Genomic DNA, 21,051 nt, shown 5'->3' with positions numbered 1-21,051 from the left:
AGGGAAGCTAGAAACTCGGGTGGTAGTGGTGTCATTAAAACAAGGAAGAAGTAAGTAACGATAGAACAGGATGGATGAGACCCCCAAAAGTAGGTTTCCTTACTGTTGGATCAGCTAGAGGTAGGTTAAAAAAAACCCAAAACAACCCAAACTTCACCCTTTCAGGGCTTTTAAGGGGAACCCCATGTTTTGGAAGATAAGCTCTGAGCTGCAGAGATGCAGTTTGGGAGAGGTTATCTAGAACCCTGTTGTGGATGGGAGTGTTTCAGATTGCTTAAAGAATCACCAGTCAAAGGTATTAGCAAAAGTGATTTTATAGTGATGATGTAAAAGTAGGACTTAAACTTTGATGGCAGGGTTCACTCTATTACTTACTACATGGAAGAAAGTTATAATAGGAAAATCAAGTTAGAATTGATTTAGAGTGATTTGCACAGAGCTCAGAGAGGCAAAAAGGCAAGGGAGACTGTCGCAATGTTCAGAGTGGACCCCCTTGCTTTCTAAACCCCTGATGGAGCTTAGGTGCAGCTAGATGCAATCTTAGTATGTCTTGGTCAATGGTTTATGGCTAATGAGAGAGGTATAAAGGGTAAAGAAAACCTCCCGTTGAGTCACGAGGTTCAGAATGGACCCCCTTGCTTTCTAAACTCCTCCTCGGAGAGGAGTCTAGGTGCGGCTGGATCCAGACTTAGTCCCAGACTTGGTCAACGGTTTATGTCTAATGGAATTAATACAGAGGGTAAGGAAAACCTCCCGTTGAGTCACGAGGTTCAGAATGGACCCCCTTGCTTTCTAAACTCCTTCTTAGAAAGGAGTCTAAGTGCGGCTGGATCCAGACTTAGTCCCAGACTTGGTCAACGGTTTATGGCTAATGAGAGAGGTGCAAAGGGTAAGGAAGACCTCCCGTTGAGTCACGAGGTTCAGAATGGACCCCCTTGCTTTCTAAACTCCTCCCCAGAGAGGAGTCTAGGTGCGGCTGGATCCAGACTTAGTCCCAGACTTGGTCAACGGTTTATGGCTAATGGAATTAATACAGAGGGTAAGGAAAACCTCCCATTGACTCACGAGGTTCAGAATGGACCCCCTTGCTTTCTAAACTCCTCCTTGGAGAGGAGTCTAGGTGCGGCTGGATCCAGACTTAGTCCCAGACTTGGTCAACGGTTTATGGCTAATGAGAGAGGTACAAAGGGTAAGGAAGACCTCCCGTTGAGTCACGAGGTTCAGGATGGACCCCCTTGCTTTCTAAACTCCTCCTTGGAGAGGAGTCTAGGTGCGGCTGGATCCAGACTTAGTCCCAGACTTGGTCAATGGTTTATGCCTAATGAGAGAGGTACAAAGGGTAAGGAGAACCTCCCGTTGAGTCACGAGGTTCAGAATGGACCCCCTTGCTTTCTAAACTCCTTCTCAGAGAGGAGTCTAGGTGCGGCTGGATCCAGACTTAGTCCCAGACTTGGTCAACGGTTTATGTCTAATGGAATTAATACAGAGGGTAAGGAAAACCTCCCGTTGAGTCACGAGGTTCAGAATGGACCCCCTTGCTTTCTAAACTCCTCCTTGGAGAGGAGTCTAGGTGCGGCTGGATCCAGACTTCGTCCCAGACTTGGTCAACGGTTTATGGCTAATGGAATTAATACAGAGGGTAAGGAAGACCTCCCGTTGAGTCACGAGGTTCAGAATGGACCCCCTTGCTTTCTAAACTCCTTCTCAGAGAGGAGTCTAGGTGCGGCTGGATCCAGACTTAGTCCCAGACTTGGTCAACGGTTTATGGCTAATGGAATTAGCTACATGGATTTCATTAGTATTGATTTAACGTGCTATTAGTCACTTACTGAGGATCTGTTGCAAATAAGGTGTCTCTCTGCCTTGGTGAGGAAGGTTTTCTTAGTCTCAGATAAGGAATGTCAAACCTTGAGAGGCGTCCCTGCTCAAGGGGAGAGTCACCTGGCGTGCAGTCCGCTTGCAATTCAAGGAGCGCTCGAACTGGGCTCATCCAAGGATCTGTCATTGGTAGAAGATCTCGCTGCCTCGAGGAGCGACCTTGAGAGGCGTCCCAGCTCACGGGGAGATCACCGCCATGCAGCCACGCTGCCTAGCAGGGAGAGCTCAGAGAAGGCTCCCTTAGGCTCTCGTATTTATGGGATAAAGTGGTTGGCTCATAGTCAAATTGCATACAATGGGAGAGGTATGCACGAGACTCCTTGTACCCACAACTTACTTTGTTCCTTGATAAATGAGTCCTGGAAGAAACACCTGCTTTTCATGTGTTAATCGCGTGATCAGTGATCCAAGCTCATATGCCTCGATGCTCACTGGGTCACTCTGCTCCTTTGTGGGTTTTCTTGAGGCGTTCTTGGCCTGGCTACGGCTCAGGCCTTTACCTCCTTCAGAGCCTGTACGAAACTACTGCAAGTTTGGGTAAGGGTGAGTCACAGCCCTTACAGGACACCTGAGCATTTGCAGCTTTGCATCAACACTGGTGAAGAAACTGAAGTAGCAACAGCATGTAGGCGTACTGGGTTTTGTTGATATCTTTATAGTTCTTGTGCTATCCAGAATGAAGTATAATTGCTGTCAGAAAGTGTCTGCAATGTCTGCCTTGTTTTCCTCAACTCCCATGTTATGAAAGCTCAATTATAAAGCAGAGTAGGGGAAAAAAAACTTGCTTCGGGAAGAGAAGCACTGAATTTAGTGCTCTGTTTTAGGAAATCAGTGTCCAGCATAGGTGGTTGGGAGGTGGAATTGGTCATCCAGTGGGAGTCCCAGCCAGTCCTTGGTGGAGTAATATTCCAGACAATCATGAAAAAGGTTGTGAGTAAAGCGTGGCTGGCCAAAGGGTACCTTAAAGTTGCACATGTCCAAGCATAACAGTGATTTGTGCCCCTCAGAGGAGTCTTACCAGGTAAATACATCATTAGATTGGCCTCTGTCTCTTTGTAGAAGTGGAGAGTTTGGAGGTGGTTGCAGATTCATGTACTCCATCTAGCTCATTCGGGACTTTGGGAAGGAGGATGTGCTTGAAGAGTTCTGCTCATCAAGCACAGCTTAATGACTTTAGATAAAGAAGAGTGACTAGCAGAGTTCTTGAAACTAGTTAGTATCTGCCTAGCCCAACTGGACTGGGGTCCTCCGGTGTGTACGTACTGAAGGACAGAGGAGCCTTGTTAACCCCAGCTGCCTTTGTGGAAACAGCTCTCCAGTGTTTATAAACTCAGTGTTTATGCTCACGTTTGGGTCAGTAAGGAGACAGTGCTTCTGTAAGACGTTGATTTGGTATGTCCTCAGTTTGTCTTTGTTGCACTGCTCCCATGGCACTGGGTTGCTTCCATCTATCTTGCAATGTGTACTAAGCTCATTACAAGAGACATCAGTGCATTTTCCAGAGATGCTTTGCTATTGCTGCAGTACTTACGGTGCTGCTGGAGTTTGGAGTCAGCCCTTCTGTGATCAGTTACCTTACGCTGGGGTAAAAATACACTAAAGAAATACCGAATCAGGTTCTGCATTTTTAAAAGAGGTACAGATGCTAATTAATTTTCACAGAGCCCCTGCAGGTACAGAAGCTGAACTGGTGAAAGTTGCATGGTGAGATAGAAATGTGATTAGGATTTCATGTGAGACCTCCTCCCTTTCAGTCCCATGCTCTAATTCTGTAGTGTAGGATGCCTTGCCAAAGTAGTCCTGAGTACTCTCTGATAGAAAATCCTTTGTTCATAAACAGGCAAGAGTGAGTCCTATTACCATGCAGTCTTACATTGTGTGTTCTTTACAGTAGTTTATTTTTGATAAGCTACAGCACATTTTAATGTAATTTTTAACACGCCTAATTTGCAATCACACAGTCGTATCAATAATAATGGAAAGTTGTTCACAGGTAATAAATTAGCATACCATATAACTAGCAGTACTATGGTTCTCGGTATATTGTTTCATGATCAAGAATTCAGTAGTTAAATATACACAGCAGTGGGCTGAGAACAAGCTGTTCATTTTTGCTGCAAGCAGTACCAGTGGACCAGAGTAATCATAGCTCCCAAAAGCAGGACTGATTTTATTGATTTTTAAATAGGCTTTCATTATACAACTGAGCCTATTACAATTGCGAGGAGTATCACTTCCATTTGTATTCACAGCGCTGACTGAAGGGAAGGGGATGTATGGTTGAATGCAATGTAGAGGATGCTCGTCCCTTAGAGTCTTATATTCTGTTCTGCTGAAACATCTGAATTTATTTAAAAGAAAAGTACTTCAGGCTTTTTCCTATGTGGTTAGATCTAATTTTTTTAGAAATGTGATTAGACCCATCTGTAGTTGTGAAGTTTTAAACTCTGAGGACTTTTCTGAGGAGTAAGGGTCTTGCTTATTTATTGGCATCTGACTTAGGGACAAGCTGTATTTTGCTCCATTTTTTTAAAGGACCCTTTGGAAATCTTCTTATGTCTCTTTTTCTGTAGATTAATGTAAAAAAGTCAACTATAAGATCCAGTGAATAAACTGTTAAGTCTGAGATATTAATGTATTCAAGTTATAATTAGTTAAGAACACATGCTGTTACCAGAAATTCGTCATTAATCTGCATGGAGCAGTTTGCAGCTATTTGCTGCTGAATTAGTGACACTTAAAAGCAGTCTTTTTTTGTATTGTTTTGAACGATAAAGAAAATTTTAAATCTGTGACAAAAAAAATCTATGCACACTTAAGCAGTCTGTTTTGTTGTTTGGGTTTTGGTTGTTTGTTGTTTTTTTTTTTTTAATTTACATAAAGGCTTGTCAGTCAGTGGACACAAACAGAAGTTCATTGAAGCCTTAATTACCAAATGCAGTGCTGTTGAAAATGTTATACTATACTTCATGGTGATGTAAAGACATGTTGCTTGTGCTAGGTTCTCTTCAAATCCATTATTTATAACTACACAGCCCTGCTTAAACATTTTTTCCAGTGTTACTACAGCAATTTGGAAGGGTGCTAATGGAAATTAATTCAGCTTTTTGTTTTTAATTACTGACTGCGTACTGCTTTTTAGATGATTTATTTATTTTTATTAGAGCCTACAAGTGGAGGTGAATAACTTCATATATTCCAGCTAAAACTGTATTATTCTTTTGGGATAGTCTTTCATAACATAATTTGGGATTTCAGGCAGGAGATAGCATAAAAACTTTGTGTGAGCATTTCTAGAAATCAGCTCTTCAAATAAAATGGTGATGTTAAGTAGTGAATCAACTTGTTAAGTACTAAATGATCAAGCCTAGTTACTGTAAAGTAAGATCTGACTGGTTTACTTCATTTTACAGAGCTTGGGCAAATAACTATTGAATTAAATTGCTTCCTGTTGGTTTCCCCCAGGGCAAGAAGAACCCGCTCTACCGTGCTCTGCTGAGCTGCTATATTGATTAGTTCTTCAGGTCTAATCTTTACAAGGTTATACTACTTTCTAGTATGTTTATTTATGTTTTGATAGTTGTTTCTCTGAAGTTATTGTACTGCCTTGATAGTCCTCTAGTGGATTATCAAAATGTACACATTAATTCATTTCTCTAACTTAATTTGTTGTAGCCAAATGAAGATGATCAGCAGTTATGCAGTGTGTCGGTTAGGAGTGAGGGTAATGATCAATCACTAATTGATACCACGTATCACTTGACAGTCAAAACTCACCTTGCTGGGATGGTTGCCACCTAAAACTGATCTAATTAAATGCTTGCAGCATCTATAAACAATACTATATTAGATTCTTTATGACAGTAGCTATTGTGATTTTAGAGTTTGCTGCTGCAGGTTGGAATGTGATTTAGAGTTTTAATTCATCTTAATAATTTGTGTGCTTAGGAAACCCGTGATATAAAACTTTTTGTTGCATTTAAATTTCCTTGTTATCTGCCTTGCAGTGGCATGAATAATAGGGAGCCCAGAATATGAATATATTGGAATGCATGAAGTATTTTCAAAGAGAGTGCTTTTAAGGTTCAGAATGATACATGTCAGATGTTACTAAATGGATAAACATGTGGAGGGATTTTGCCTTGAGAAGCTTGGAAATCAGGCATCTCTTAGTACAGTACCTCCAACAGCTGTGTTAAAGATGCATTTCTTAATACAAGAAATAGAATATGTATTTCACGTTATTTATTCTATCCTAAGATCCAGTGTTTTTTCTAGTTGCTGAAATTTATTATAATGGAACTTTGAAATGAGGCTGTGTCAGAGCTGGTCTGCACCAAAAGTTGCCATGCCTCCAAACTTATATTTAATCATCTGTAAAATGTTTTTATGTAATACAAACCTAGATAGAAAGCCTGTGTTTGTTTGAATGAAAGTATCCGTATCCTCTGTGCCACTTAAACAGTAAATTTGTCAATTTAGCAACAAATTCTTATGTTTTCTTGCATACTTGCATAGAATATTGTGATTCAAGGTGTGACCTAATCCAAACATCACTGAAACCAGAGGTCTCCACAGACTTCAGAAAAGGGTAACAGTATTAGCCTTTTCTAGGCACGCTTAATGATATCTTAATATTAGGATCTCAGACTTTGCAAAATACCTGGCAGTATTATGATAAATGTGCAAAGTGACAGTACTCAGTAAACATCTTGCAGGCACCTGGCAGGTCTTTATGGTTCAAGAAGCTGCTGTGGTCTATGGAGCTGCAGAGATCATGAGTTATGTTTTTGTTTGGGTTTTTTTTTTTTTTTTTTCCCATTTTCTCCCCTGTTTTACTCCGTAAGGATGTCAGGACTGCCTGCTGTTTGGAACACAGGTCTTGGTGCAATTGCTTTTGTCACTGTCTTGCTGCACTTCCTTCTTACTAAGATACTGTTGCACTCCCTTTGCCAAAGATTCAGCTGATGCCTCAGAAACAAATAAATATGTTTTCACACTACTGCCCTTGCTGTACACTTACCTGCCCTTTGGAGGTAGGCATTTATTCTTTTAGGACATTTTAGGACACGCTTACATGTGTTCAGAGCAAGGAATGGAATTTATTTTCCTTCATGACCATTTCTTTGTTGTGCATTCAAGACAAAACATGATGTGATTCATGTTTTAAAAACCATGCCAGAGTGTAAGCTGTCATACTGTGTGCTGGCTATATGGTTTATTGTGCAGGCCATGTAGCATTAATGGCATGGGTTTGGTCTAAATAACGACATAATATCCAACTAATGAGTAGTGTATATTTATTCTTTAACTTCCTCGAACAATTCTTTTTTGCAAGATTGTTTTATAAAAATGCTGAATTGACTCTTGTTTCATTGCTCACTAGCTATGGACAGCTTCTCATTGTTTTTAAAGAGTCTAACCTGGAAATGCTTTCTATACTTACGCTAAGAAGCTCAATAAATGACACACAATAGAATATCAATGTGTTTTTTCTTTTACAGAGGCAAAGGAAATTGTTCTGAAGGCACAGATTCTGGCTGGAGGGAGAGGAAAAGGTATTTTCAATAGTGGATTGAAAGGAGGAGTTCATCTAACTAAAGAGTAAGTCTTTAAAATTGAAAAACTATAAATAAATTACTTCTGTTGTAATATTTAAGCTGTTTACAATAGCGATGTGACTGTTTCTTTTAATACCCTTCAAAAAACTAACCTTTTTCCTTTGTTTATAGCCCTAAGATTGTTGAACAGCTTGCTAAACAGATGATTGGGTACAATCTGTCAACAAAGCAGACTCCAAAGGATGGTGTGACAGTTAAAAAGGTAAGATTTTTGCCTCTTCAAAGTTGAGAACTGTGTTCAGCTGCAATTTTGTATTAATATGCTGGGATATATCACATAGATTTATTTTTTTCATTCCTTCTCCAATGCCTGATTGATTTCATCTAGTTGATGGAAGAAAAAAAATGTTACTTTTTCTTTGTTTGTGTGTATGTATTTTGTCTATCAATTTCAGCATACCTAGTGGTGCAAAAATAAATTCATTTCTGCTACCTGTGTTGAAGGGAATCCTTTGTCATCAGTTCATCCTTCATCAAATACATACTAAATGCTAGCAAAACTGTATATAGCATTAACTGTACATGTTTATGGACGTTTTGCTTAGAGAAGTAATATATATTTGATCACCTGTAGTAATAACATTATCCATATTTCATTCACCCTCAGCTTTGGGAAACTGTTATTAAAGATGGTGACAGATGAATTTCATAGAATCATAGGATGGTTTGGGCTGGAAGGGGCCTTTAAAAATCACCTAGTCCAAGCCTCTTGCAATGAGCAGAGACATCTTCAAGGAGATCAGGTTGCTCAGAGCCCCGTCCAATCTGGCCTTGAATGTTTTTGGGGATGGGACATCTACCACCTCTCTGGGCAACCTGTTCCAGTGTTTCACCACCCTCATCATAAAAAGTTTCTTCCTTATATGTAGTCTGATTCTACCCTCTTTTAGTTTAAAACCATTACGCCTTGTCCTACCGCAACAGGCCCCATTAAAAAGTTTGTCCTCATCTTTTTTATAAGCCCCCTTTAAGTATTGAAAGGTTTGCATAAGAATGATCTCAATTTAAAAAAGGTGTCTAAAAGTAGATTCTTCCTAACTTGTTGTGGATACAGAGTAAAATGAGGTCATGGTAGTGGTTCAGCTAATACGTGGTCATTCACTTACCTATGATGGTGTATGCTGCAAGGTGCCAAGATTCACTTCAGCATAAATGTATTGCTCTAAATAATTGGCCTAAATGAAAGAAGCATAGATAGCCCTTCAGCAAGATTCTCCTTTACATTAGCAAAATTCTCTAAGTCAGGAAATCCTTGCCTATCTATTATATATATTTTTATCTCTTGCTTTGTGTTACTGAGCAAGGATCTTCATACAGGTATGTAGTCAAGAGCCATACTCTGTTTGATGCCAGGAGATAATTTGGCATGAGCTGAAAAGAGCTGCAGTTCACTTTTAATATATTGTGAACAGCTTGGTATATTAGCATAGAAGGGGAACACCTGTTTGGAAAGATACTGTTTAATGAGGGCTGGAGGAAGGTGCTCAGGTGGTTCTTCTCTTGGGGAGCAAGGAGAGCAGATTAGCATCACTCCTCATAGTTGTTTTGTAGAAAGAAATACTAGATATTAAAAAGAAGGAACAGTATTACCATTAAGGCATGTCTGTCAGAGATCATGATAATACTAAGAATATTAAAAAAGGATATACATTTCCCCTATTAAGGCACTCTGCTTTGAAAAATTTGTATTGTAAAAGCAGCTTTCTTTTGTAAATTCTTTGGTTTTATTCTTTTGCCCTAGTTGCCCTATTTTGAATACATCAATACAGGAAATTTCACTCTTTTGTCTGAGTGCAAGTCTGTTCGTTGATTTAGATACTCAGTTCTGAAAAAGAAACTTCTGATTTTCTTTGAAATTGATATAAATGAAAGAAAGGTATGGGTGTTGGAGTTTTCGAAGTGGATTATTCAAAGGATTTATATTAAGATGACTTTTGTACCATGTATAGAATAGCTATAGAAGACTTAACTTGTAATTGCTTTCCTCCTCGTCCACACCTTGCTTGTATGAATAAACAATGTGCAAGAGTAAGCAGCTAGGGCATATGTGAAGTTTAAGGTGAAGTTTGCACTACTGAACTTTGAATATTTGTTTTGGTGGTACAGAAAAGTATATAGCTTGATAGACTCTGCATTTTTCCTTTGCTATAGAGTTACACGGAAGCTTTTCAGGACACAGCTTGCAGGTATTTTAATATTAATGTATGATAAACCAGTGTGATGCTTTTCACTGGGAGAAGCTGATCATCTATTGTCACAGACTTCCATTCTGATTATAGAGTTGGCTTTTAAAAGCCCTAGGCCAATTTATATCTTCATCACGCACATACGTAACACTGTAATAGTATGTTTTATATTTTTGGTGTTGAGATCTTGATTCTTGCTAATTTATGGTAAGAGCATACATCCTGTTTTAAATTAATTATGTAACAGTTTGGCCAATGGTACGCTAATGTTTTCGCCATTGCTTATTAGATAGTGAAGAAAGCATGTTTAAAATTATGCATCTAGGTCATTAAAAGACCATTTCCCAGAAAAATTAATGTCTTTTAAAAGTGTTTATGTTTTCCAAACTTAGCTCACTCAGAGATCTTCAAAGTAGTTAAAGGAGTTGAAGCATTCAGGTTTGTAGTATCAGGACTGCAATGTCAAATACTGACATTTTCATCAAGGGGCAAACTACAGTAACATGATGAAAAGTTAAGTCTAGGATGTAATTTAATACAGTGCACAGAAAATGCCAGGCAGACTCTTCGAGCTTGCTAAGAGCAGTGGGAAGTTGAGACTTAATAGCTGGCATTTTTGTTCTATTTCAAGGCATATGCTTTCCCTGTATGTGTACATAAGAATATGTGTGTGTACATGTACTTAAAGAAAATCACAGTTCAGGAATTAAAAAAAAGGCATGTTTATAGGTTTTTGTTTTTTTAAACTTCTTGGTGTTTTGGGAAGTTTGAGTGAACTCATGTTTTAAAACATTTTGGTAATTTTTTTTCAGAAGGAAAATAGTTATTAAGTCACTTTATGTGAGGCTATCAATGAGCTAGTGTCAAGTCAAAGAGTGGAAGTCTTTTACGTGTATTTGTAAGGAAGGAATAAAAGATAGACATTTTCTAGAATTAGAATAATTATGGAACAGAAAATGGAGTTTTCAGCTTTCTTTCTCAGCTTGTGCACCTACTACAGAATTTAAAGCATGATTTAAATGTTATTCTTAGATAAATAGCAGTCTCCTCAGTTCCTTTGTAACTTGGAAGCTATTTTGTGAGTTTACATAGAATCCTCTTATGGCAGCTTGGAATTTGGAGAGCCTGGTTATCTGAGAAGACATTCTTCTCTTATCATGACAACCTGAGAATTTGCTACCTGTGTTTTCTCTCCAAGCAATAACAGAATTAACATTTTGAATATTTGATTCCGTATAAAAGAGCTGTTATAGTTACCCTCATGAAATCAGATGTGTGAGTTAAACTTCAGGTTATGATTTGTTTTTAAGAAGGAAAACTTGAAGTTGTCAGGAAGTTTTAAAGAAAACTGTTTTTTCCTCAGGACATTTTAAATATAAACTTGATGTGGTAAACAGATAATGATGCTTCACGTTCTTTATCATAAGCAAAACAGACAAAATGTGAGAAGAGTCAACAGTCTGTAGATTCAATTTCACTACTCTTAACTGTTCATTAATGTGTTTGCGTTAGATTTGTCAGGTGAATGATAGGTAGAATTTAACATAAAATACTTAAAGACCTTGAACACCAATTTCCCTGGCTTTGCTCTGCATCATACAGGGAGGATGGTGAAGGAAAGTAACTGGTTTTTGTTGGGAGAAATGAGAGATGTTGCACAGTCTGACAATTTTTACTCTACAGTAAGCTTGCCTACCACAAAGTAGCTGGACTCTCAATAGTTTTTGTGAATTAAGACAGAGACGTATTTGACAATGTTGACATGGTTAATTAGCAATAGTGAGGACAATCACCTGGGTTGGAAATAGCAGTTAAAGATACCTGATTTAATAATGTAAGTTCCACCTGCTGTGCTCATAAATATATTTCTCAAGAGTCGTTGAGTGGATTCCCATCCTAAGTCTGACCCTGATCCTGAGCACTGTGGAAACTGTGAGAAAGCTCACACAAGGTCCAGTAGGACCAGTTGGTTTTATTTGACCTATGTCTAAAGCAATTAACTCACATTTTTCAGATACGTTGATGCAAGATATGTAAGAAGGTGAAAACATGCGTGCAGGTAAAAAGACTTAATAGTAGCAAATGAGTGATGCTTTCCATATCTTTGCTTGTTAATTTGACAAGCCTTGGCAGGTAGCTGAGCTATGTTTCTGAAGTTGGCTTTTAGCATCCCTTTATAGTAGCCTAAAATGGGCAGATGCTTTGAAGTAGTACAGTAGTTTTCTACATTCTTAGTTGTCTCCTTCACCCTAGCTTTCTGTAGCTTTTGAGCAGTTGCTTATTTGAACTATTCCTTTACATTGCCCCATGTTCTATGAATAAAGCAAGATAAAAGTAGAAGGAAACAAAATTACTATACAGCAAATTTCTTCCAAGTCAAAAAACCCCATAAAGAAATAGCATCTTTCCTTCCATTCTGAGCACAGAGGGCTTTATTTAATTGCTTGTCTCTTACTTTTTTTTCTGTTCTGTTAAGATGTGCAGCCAGGCAGAAGGTACATACCTTCTTTCTTACGTACTCCGGAATAGAATGTCAAAAAAGTGACTTGGGTGAAAGTATAGTGCATCTTTCTTGTTCATAGTCCTTGAACTATGAAAACCCCAGGAATACTTATTTGATGGAATACATCTTGCCAGGTAGGCAGAGTTTTAAGACCGCACGTGTATACACACCTCTCGCATCTGAAGAGTTTGAACTGGTGACTGATAGAATGAATTTCACCTTATGTTTCATTCAGAGTGATGATCTTTGTCTACAATCATTGTTCCAGACTGTCGCTTTGTAAACAGACCGTGTTCAAAAGACATTGCTACGGAATCCTTCTTAATTATATTAATTTTAGGGAAGTGATTTTCTTATTTCTACTGCTTCCATTGAAAGACAGGAAATAGTAGCTCTGCTGAGGAAGAATATAATTGATTGTTGTAAGGAGAAGCTATAGTGCTAATTAAATTGCAGAGGAGGCTGCTCAACTTCCAGGTTGAAAAGCAAAACTGTAGTGCAGAGCAGAACTACAGTCTTTGCACCTGAGATTATGGCACCTGTTATGATCATAAGGAACAATTAGTAATGATCATATGCAGATTTTTTCCTTCTTAAAATGAAGAACATTTGGGGGAATTTAGTATTCTTGCATCAAAACATAGTTCTGTGAGTCCTTTGTCAAGTGTAAAACTACTTAATCTCTGAAATTGCTTCAATAGCTATTGTTGAACTATTGCAAAAATTGACAGTTCAAATGAAGAGGAAGGTGCAGTTATTGTAATACTGAAATGGAAAGAACTTTGGCATGTTTTTGGGAGGAGAGAAAAAAATGTAACAAAGAATTTGTATGGGCCATTTCCCCCCCAATTTTATTGTGAGTACTTGTAGATTCTGGACATGTAGTATTTGAATAATCTTTTTTGTTCTGTGCTGAAGTATCCGTAAGATACTGGTAAGAAAGGGCTCTGTAGTTTATAGTAATAAATAGAAATTAGTAGCTCTTTGGAAAAATAAATTTCCGTGTTTCTAGGTTGTGCTAGTATTTGAAGGTCACACATATGCGTGTCTCTCCAAACTGAAAGTAAAAAACTGGATGGCAGAATTATCTGCAAACCTATTTCCTTAGGAAATACTTCAGCAGGACGAGAATTCAACACTGAGATTATAAGTGTAGGATGGTCTTCTGTCAGAATGAGGGAGATAAACCTGAGGCTTTACTGGTGAGGAACAGCACTACTGACAAGATGCATCTGAAAGGCAACGTACCCTCTCTTACATCAGTGTGGTTTGCAAACTGTAGTCCCTTGTGACTCATCTTTTTCTGGGGGTAGCATGTTAAAGTGCTTGTTGGGAGTAAAAAGGTAATACGGAGGTTCCCTTTATGGACACAGCAGCAGCTCTGATTCTCTTCTTGGAAAAACTCCAAGAATTAGATGTTCCTGGTTTATACTGGTTGTTACATGCCCCAGTGAGAACAGCAGCATCAGAGGAGTCTCTTACTTAGGGAGAGAGGATTTCTTGGGAAAAGATCACTGGGTTGTGGTATCTTGAAAAAGCAGTGAAACAAACGTTTCTTTTCAGGCTAGCAAGTATCAAGCTGCTGCATTTTAAGGCAATGCAGAAAACATGAGCCACAATGTTCTCTGCTTCACCAGCTAGATGTACCAGTCAGAACTATTTCTGTTTTTTTTTTTTTTTTTCTTTCCCTATATTCATTTTTAGGTGATGGTTGCAGAAGCACTGAATATTTCCAGGGAAACATACTTCGCAATTTTGATGGACCGAGCCTGCAATGGACCTGTTATGGTTGGCAGTCCACAGGGTGGTGTTGACATAGAAGAAGTTGCAGTTACTAGCCCAGAACTTATCTTTAAGGTATTAAAATAATATTTTACACTAAAGTTTTCCTTGTTAGGTATCCAAAATAATATAATTTCCACCCCACCCCCCCACTCTCCTTTCTCTTTCCATTTTTCCTTCTTCCATGTATGGAAAGAAGACAATACAAACCACAAAAATGTGTTTCACCAGATAGGGGATCAGACCTGTCATCTAGTAGATGAATGAAGCATGTTTAACATCTGATTATGTTAGTGTTTGTGTCTCCAGCTTGATTAGAAAAAGAACTTACATCTGGCTGTTACATGTTAAACTTAACTGAAATGTTTTATGAGTGATTTTCACTTTCTGGAAGGTACGCAGTCTTTTCACAAGTGGGTCGGTACCAATACAGTCATTGTTTCTGTGGTTGTTTTTTTCTAATTGACAGAGTTGTTAATTATTTCTTTGTACCTGGATGACTTTTACATCTGAAATACAACTGTTGTAATTGCTTTCTTAACAATGACTGCATTTAAATATTTTTTATGTTACTGTGGCGTGATAAGGAGTAGACAAGCTATTCATCTGGGAAAAAATGGGTACAATCAAGTATAATTATTTAAAAAATTGTAAAAATATTTTATGTGCATTTTTAAATTATATAAACTTCACAGTGTTACTGGGCAGTGACACCCATTGACTTGAAAATATTCCAGAAGATGTCATAAGAATTAACAGACTAAATATTCGTCAACGCCATCTGTACAGTAATTAAAAGTGAAAACTGGTGTCACATTGTCTTGTCAGCATGCCACCCTGAAGAATTATATATTTTTTGGAAGGACTGTTTCATAGTTGTGTGGTAATTATAACATACCCTATAGGCAGCTGCTATAGCCTCAGTCTCAGAGAGCTTTGGCAAACAGCCATGCTTTAATTACTAATTTGCAAATGTATACTAAGTGTTTTCCTTTTGAAGCTATAAATCTCCATTCAGATTGAATATTTAGTTATATGTATGCATGTTATTGTTACAGGAGGAAATAGATATTTTTGAAGGCATAAAGGATCATCAGGCATTGCAGATGGCAAAAAATTTGGGATTCAAAGGACCTTTGCAACAGCAGGTAACTTGACTCTACTCCCTCATTTTTTACTAAAGACTTTTTAGCCCAGCTATACAATAAATGCTTTCCAAATAAGCATGAAAAGCTAAGTGTCCATTAGATCAGGACCATTTTGACATTTTAAATACTAAATTGCACCTACATAATTGTCATCAGGCTTTAGCAATTTGAATAAGGTCCTTACTGTTCCAAAGTGAAAGCTCCTGGTCTTTGAAGCAATTGATGACAGCATTCTGTTACACTAGGTGGGATTCTTTTGATTTGATTGGGATTCCATTGGAGCTCAGTGAATTACTTGGGTAGAGCTTTTTTTTTGAAAATTTGGCCCTGAATATGGGAAGAAGTAAAAGTGTATCTCTCTGTGTAATTGGAGCCTTTTTTTTTTCCTCTATCTTCAACTCAAAACCAAAAGGCTGCCAGCTTGTGTATCTCTTTTCTCTATATATTGGAATTCCATATTGTACACAAATATGCAAGATATTTTGCTTTTATGAATCATTTTGCAGAGCAGTGAAAGCTTGTTTAAGCTACTTTTGCCTGTTTTTTTTTTCCATAGTATCAAACTGTCATTTTTGTAGAGTTCCTTTCTTTTTAATTCAGCAGTTTTAATTATTTTCTATCCCAACTGTGCAATTAACAAAAGCATAATCATTAAGTTGATTAACACACATTTGAAGATTTAGCTGTATATCTAATGAGGAGGAATGATTATGTAGAACCTTTCAACCCTTGAAGAGTTCTGGTACTTAATAATTAACAGCAATATATGGACTTTTCAACAATACATTTAAATAATGCTGCAGTGAATGCTTTTCTTTCCATGTGCTATCAACTCAAAGGAATTTACTGAAGCATAGGGACATAGTTTTTATCCAGACAAACCTAGTATTTACTTATACATTCACTGTTTCTAGATTAGGATTTTATGCTTTGCCTTGAACAGGCTCACTACTTGTAGACCTTGAGAAAGAGAAATGTTGACATTAATCTGCCTTATTCAGAGAGGTGCTGAAAGAGCAGCCCTTAATAAAAGTTAAGCAATTCTGATGATCTATTAAAATTACAACAGTGTGCTAGGACAACAACAGCTTTTCAGTTTGCCCAGAATCAATGTGGGGTTACACGGTGGGACTTCCTCCCTAGCATCACTGTTGATAGCCTTACCCATGTAGCATTAGGATAGTTTGTCAACCAGAGTGTTCATGTGGAGCAAACTGCTGCCTTGCTGGGTGCAGATTTGTAACCGATAATTTTTTTAAAGTCAAAACCACTGAGAATGCTTCAGCTGATGACTTCTGAGCAGGGAAGACTCCATAAGCAATTTGTATGTTGCTTCCGAGCTGTAACTCTTTAAAGAGTCTTGATGTGTTGGTCCCAAAGCCGGACACAGCATTCCAGGTGCAGCTGTGTCAGCTCTGAGTGGAGGGTGGTAGGAACATCCCTCACCATGTTCCTCCTGATGAAGTGCAGGTTGAGTCTTTCCACTTGTCATGTTTTCTTTCTTATGAATGGCCTTGTGGGAGAAAGCTGACTTCTGTTTTTTTTTATTCTCATTCACTTTGCTTATTAGGAGAGATCCCAAATATTTTTAGTTTGTGTACTTCAGTTAACTGATCGGTAATGAAGGAACAGATTTGAATGGTTCTTTATTAGTGCACTTCTTCATCTGCAAACTTATTTCAGCTAATAGGTTGTCGGTGTGTAATGAACCAAAGGGATTTTTTTAATGCACGTTCATGTTGCTGCTGTTTAAGTTGTTCTATTAATGGAAGAATGATATAAGAACAAAAGACTTGGAAGTCAGTAATCAGTCACAATACTTTTGGCCGCAGAAGCAGTCACAGAGATAGATGGTGAGGAACAACAAGGAACAAGTAAGAGTATCTTGTAAAGAGTAAACAAGCATGCTTCTGACATAATTTCTTCAAGAAAACATTTCAGACTGATGTAGGAAGGAGAAATGTATTTTTTTCTGAAGTCACTTATGTGCACATACTGCTTTATGGTTTCTGAATTTAGACTGATTAACATGAATGCAACTTTGATCTCTGCATACCAGAGAATATGTCATTATGAACTGTTAGTCACTTTTCAAATTAAAATTGTCATAGTAATCATGCTGTTTACTTTGTAGAAAATTTCCAGTTCGTGTAGTCTTTAAATGCACATTTACTGAATGTTATGCAGTATCATAATGCTACATTATAGCTGTTTTAGATACTATGTAAATATGATTAAGAATGCAGAAATAAAAGCAGTAATTATCTAGAGCTAGTGTGCGATTTAATACATTAAAAATAATCAATAGTGTTTTACCTTTGCCTTGAAAACATTAACTTTTATTTTTCTGTGTGGTAATTGTAAATCGCTTGATCAAATTTAGGCAGCAGATCAAATTAAGAAGCTGTATAATCTTTTCTTGAAAATTGATGCCACTCAAGTTGAAGTGAATCCCTTTGGTGAAACTCCAGAAGGGCAAGGTAAGAAATTGAAGGAAACAAATGAATGCATTATAATTCTTTATTTATGCAAACTATAAATTAAATTGCATAGAAGGCTGTAGCAGCAGCTTTGCATTAATTTCATTTTGTAATGTAATTTCAGCAACATTCATAAATATTCCCATGGCAGATTTTACATTTCAATACCTTTTGTTATTTCATCCAAATACTGGAAGTATTGGCTTCTACATGTTATGCTTGATGAGAAACAGCAACATTTTCTGCTCTTCTGCTCTTTGTATGAAGTTGGGTTTTTCTTGGTTTTGGTTTGAAGTTTTTTTTGGTTGGGGTGGTTTTTTTTCTGTTAATGCTGCTAGAATTACTAAGATTGTGCAGAAAGAAACTTATTATTTTACATTTGTAAACATATGGGTAAGTTAAAATTATAAGTAGGTGTCTCTGCAACCTACTAGAGCACAGGAAAAATTCCGGCTGGAACTGACACTTAGCTACATCCTTTGGGAAGAAGAAGGGTAATCGATCTGCTTCCACCATGAATACAGGGCTAAGAAGGTACAGGGTAAAAATAAGGAGCTGGGTTAGCTTTCACATAATTCTAGTAGTTGGTTTTCCAGCTGAAAACTTTCCTTCCATTTGTCATTTTTGTCCAACTAATTTGGACAAAGGCGAAGGGAGGAGGAACTGAAGATGCCTGTGGTATATTGAAATAGAGTAGTGCTGATCCAGGTGGTTCATAGTTATCACCTCGCTGTTTCATCTGCTGACAGAGCATTTTTACCCATGCATTCATTTCTAATGCCAATATTTTATGGTATTCATGCCCCCTCCCTTTTTACTTCTTGTCTTTGATTTAAATGGATAAACATGAGAAGTTGTGGAGCTCAAGGGGAGCTGGCTGAGACTTCAGTGTCAAAGGCAGTGTCAAAGTGTTCACAAGCACTAGTGACTTCCTAGTAGAGGCCCTACCTACAGTATCATTTTGTGATTTGAGAGAGGTCTTTGACATTGGGAAGTGCTGGTGAGTGTGTTTTGAGTATTCTTTATCAATGTTTGTCAAGAAAGACAACTCCAGCTTTTTACCAGCTTCGTAAGATATGCCTACAGGTTAAAGTGGAAATTAGAAAATGGAAAGAGAAAGCTTTTAGCCATTTCAACAGACATTAAGAATGTGGATGCTTAGTTGGTGTTCTGGAAACTTTTGGAAAGAGATCACTGCCTATGTCAGTTAAGAACATGAGTTCCTTATAGAGTCAGTACCAATTGAAAGAAATAGCATTTTAAAAATACTTTTTATGTGCCCACAGCTAGTTTGTAAAATAAACAGCTTTTCACTAAAAATCCATATTTTTGGCTCAGTTGATTAGGAATTCAGAAGCTGAACTGGGGCTAGAAACTATGCAGTCTCTTCCAATTGTCCAACCTTGTTTTCCCTTTTTATTAAAAATCAAATGCAAAAGAATAGGCGGATAATTGTCCACAACTTAAAGGGAAAGTTCTGCTGGTAATGAACTCTGAAAAGCTCTAAAAGATGTAAAATAAATCCTGCCCCACCCTGTTTTGTTAACACATCTTAAAAGATGGTGCTCTTTGTTATAAAATAGGCCCTGGGACAGTAAAATGCCCCATTGTAAAGTGACATTTTAAAAACAAATACAAAAAGGAATATCTTGTCTATTAAATTCAGAGACAATGATAAAAATGATCAAATAGGTCATCTTTTTTTTTTTTTTTTTTTCAAAATGAACTGTTTTCAGGTTAAACCAAGCTAGAAAAACATATTTATGACTTAAATGTATGAATTCTGCTTTGAGAGCAGACCTTTTTTCCAATTCCTGCTTGGTTGGGGTTGTTTTGGTGTTTTTGCCACCAGAATCCTTTAGCACTCTGGATAGTTTACCCCATGAAAATAATTTCCACCCAATGCTTTAACTCTTTTGAGAATCTTTCACAGCATTGTGTGCTCAGATTTCCAGCTCATTTGAAGTACCATAATAACGTGTACATTGAATCAATATTTTCTGCATTGTAAACCTCATTTAGCTTAATAAATGTAAGTCAAATTCTTAGCAACTACTTTAGCTCCATTGGTTCTTATGGAATTTGTGAAATGTGTACTGGGGGAGAGAAACAAGAAGCCCTGCTGTTGACCAGTGTAGTTCTATTGTAGGCCGTATTTTAAATGGAAATGGAAAATTTGCCTTCAGAACCCTATAGACTGTTGTTTTTCCCCGCCATCTAAGTAGATCCATTGGCCTCATTATAACCAGTTGGGAATGAGGTGAGAAGGACAGTTCCATTGTGTGCTGCACAGTGAAGTTAAAGCAGAACAATGAAATAGGGCCTTGTAAAATGAATGGCCTGGATTTTTTCAAGTTCTAGCAGTGTGCAACAGATGACACTTCTGAAGATGAATGGGAACTTTAAAATAGGTGCAACAAAAACTGCTGGAACTTTCCTGTGGATTACGATGTTCACTTCAAAACAAATTCATTGGTATGTTTGTCTGCTGTGACTGATGTACTTACCAGGTTTATTTTGTGAGTTCAAGACCACCGATACTGTAAACCCAAAATTTCCTTCCTCAAAAGTTGAAATAATTTTTTTCATAGAATAATTGACCAAGATACCTTAACACTACAAGGCAGTGTGAAAGGTACCCAGTAGTCCTTTTGCTCAGTAAAATGTCAGAAATTGGGACATCCGTGACACTTGCCGTCTATCAGGCAGAGAAATGAGCTTGAGGTGAGCTATTTGTGCCAGGACTAGGATGTTCTAGTATTCACACTTGTTGGGTCAAAACTAATTCAGATGACTAGTATTGAAGCACTTTATTATTCTGTTATTTTGGCAAAGCAAAGGACAAAATCTCCAGTTCAGTACTACATCATCTCAGCCATGTAATCCTGCGGGGAAGACCTTTAAGTACATCTTGGGTGTTAGTGAGCGGACGCTGTAGATGTGTGTGTAGACAAAGAAGGGCAGAGACAGCACTGTTGGGTAACAGAATAGGGACATCATGGCAGTGCTCAAGACGTATTTGGCTGGGTACCAACAGAGGAGAAATTGGCAGACAAGCAGGGCCAAGTGAAGGAGAGGACAGTTGGAAATGAGAGGAAACAAAACTGGTGGTCCTAAAAGGTCCATGGTGGTACTAACTTTGCATCCTTGCTGGAGTTCTATGAGATGGCACTGTGGAGAAAATGAACAGATTTGACTAAGTTACTAACTCAGCTTTTCTGGAATGGCTGTGCGTATTTAGTGAGGAGGGCTTAATTTGAGGAATGGTAGGAGTTTTAATGCTGTTTTCTCCAAGGTTTTTCCCCATGTGTTTCACATCCAGGAAGCTGAGGAGCAGAAACAGAGTGGGTTTCAAGCTGTGAAAGCCATCTTACTAGCAGACATACACAGAAGTCTTCCTGTGCTTATTTCTTTTTTACTAGCAGTTTCTCCATCTGAAATGTCTTAAAGAAG

The 21,051-nt window shown here is 37.8% G+C and overlaps 1 protein-coding gene across 1 annotated transcript in view; it reads left to right on the top strand.

Moving 5' to 3' along the window:
- Positions 1-21,051, top strand: part of SUCLG2 (succinate-CoA ligase GDP-forming subunit beta) — a 138,390-nt gene that overhangs the window by 55,050 nt on the left and 62,289 nt on the right. The window contains exons 3-7 of the mRNA XM_074879096.1: positions 7,383-7,482; positions 7,611-7,701; positions 13,893-14,045; positions 15,029-15,118; positions 17,502-17,598. Coding sequence (XP_074735197.1) covers positions 7,383-7,482; positions 7,611-7,701; positions 13,893-14,045; positions 15,029-15,118; positions 17,502-17,598 — 531 coding nt within the window. The remainder of the gene's footprint in view (positions 1-7,382; positions 7,483-7,610; positions 7,702-13,892; positions 14,046-15,028; positions 15,119-17,501; positions 17,599-21,051) is intronic.

Source organism: Strix uralensis, chromosome 10 (assembly GCF_047716275.1).
Source record: "Strix uralensis isolate ZFMK-TIS-50842 chromosome 10, bStrUra1, whole genome shotgun sequence".
In the NCBI taxonomy this organism is placed as follows: domain Eukaryota; kingdom Metazoa; phylum Chordata; class Aves; order Strigiformes; family Strigidae; genus Strix; species Strix uralensis.
This window is presented reverse-complemented; position numbering and strand designations above follow the sequence as displayed.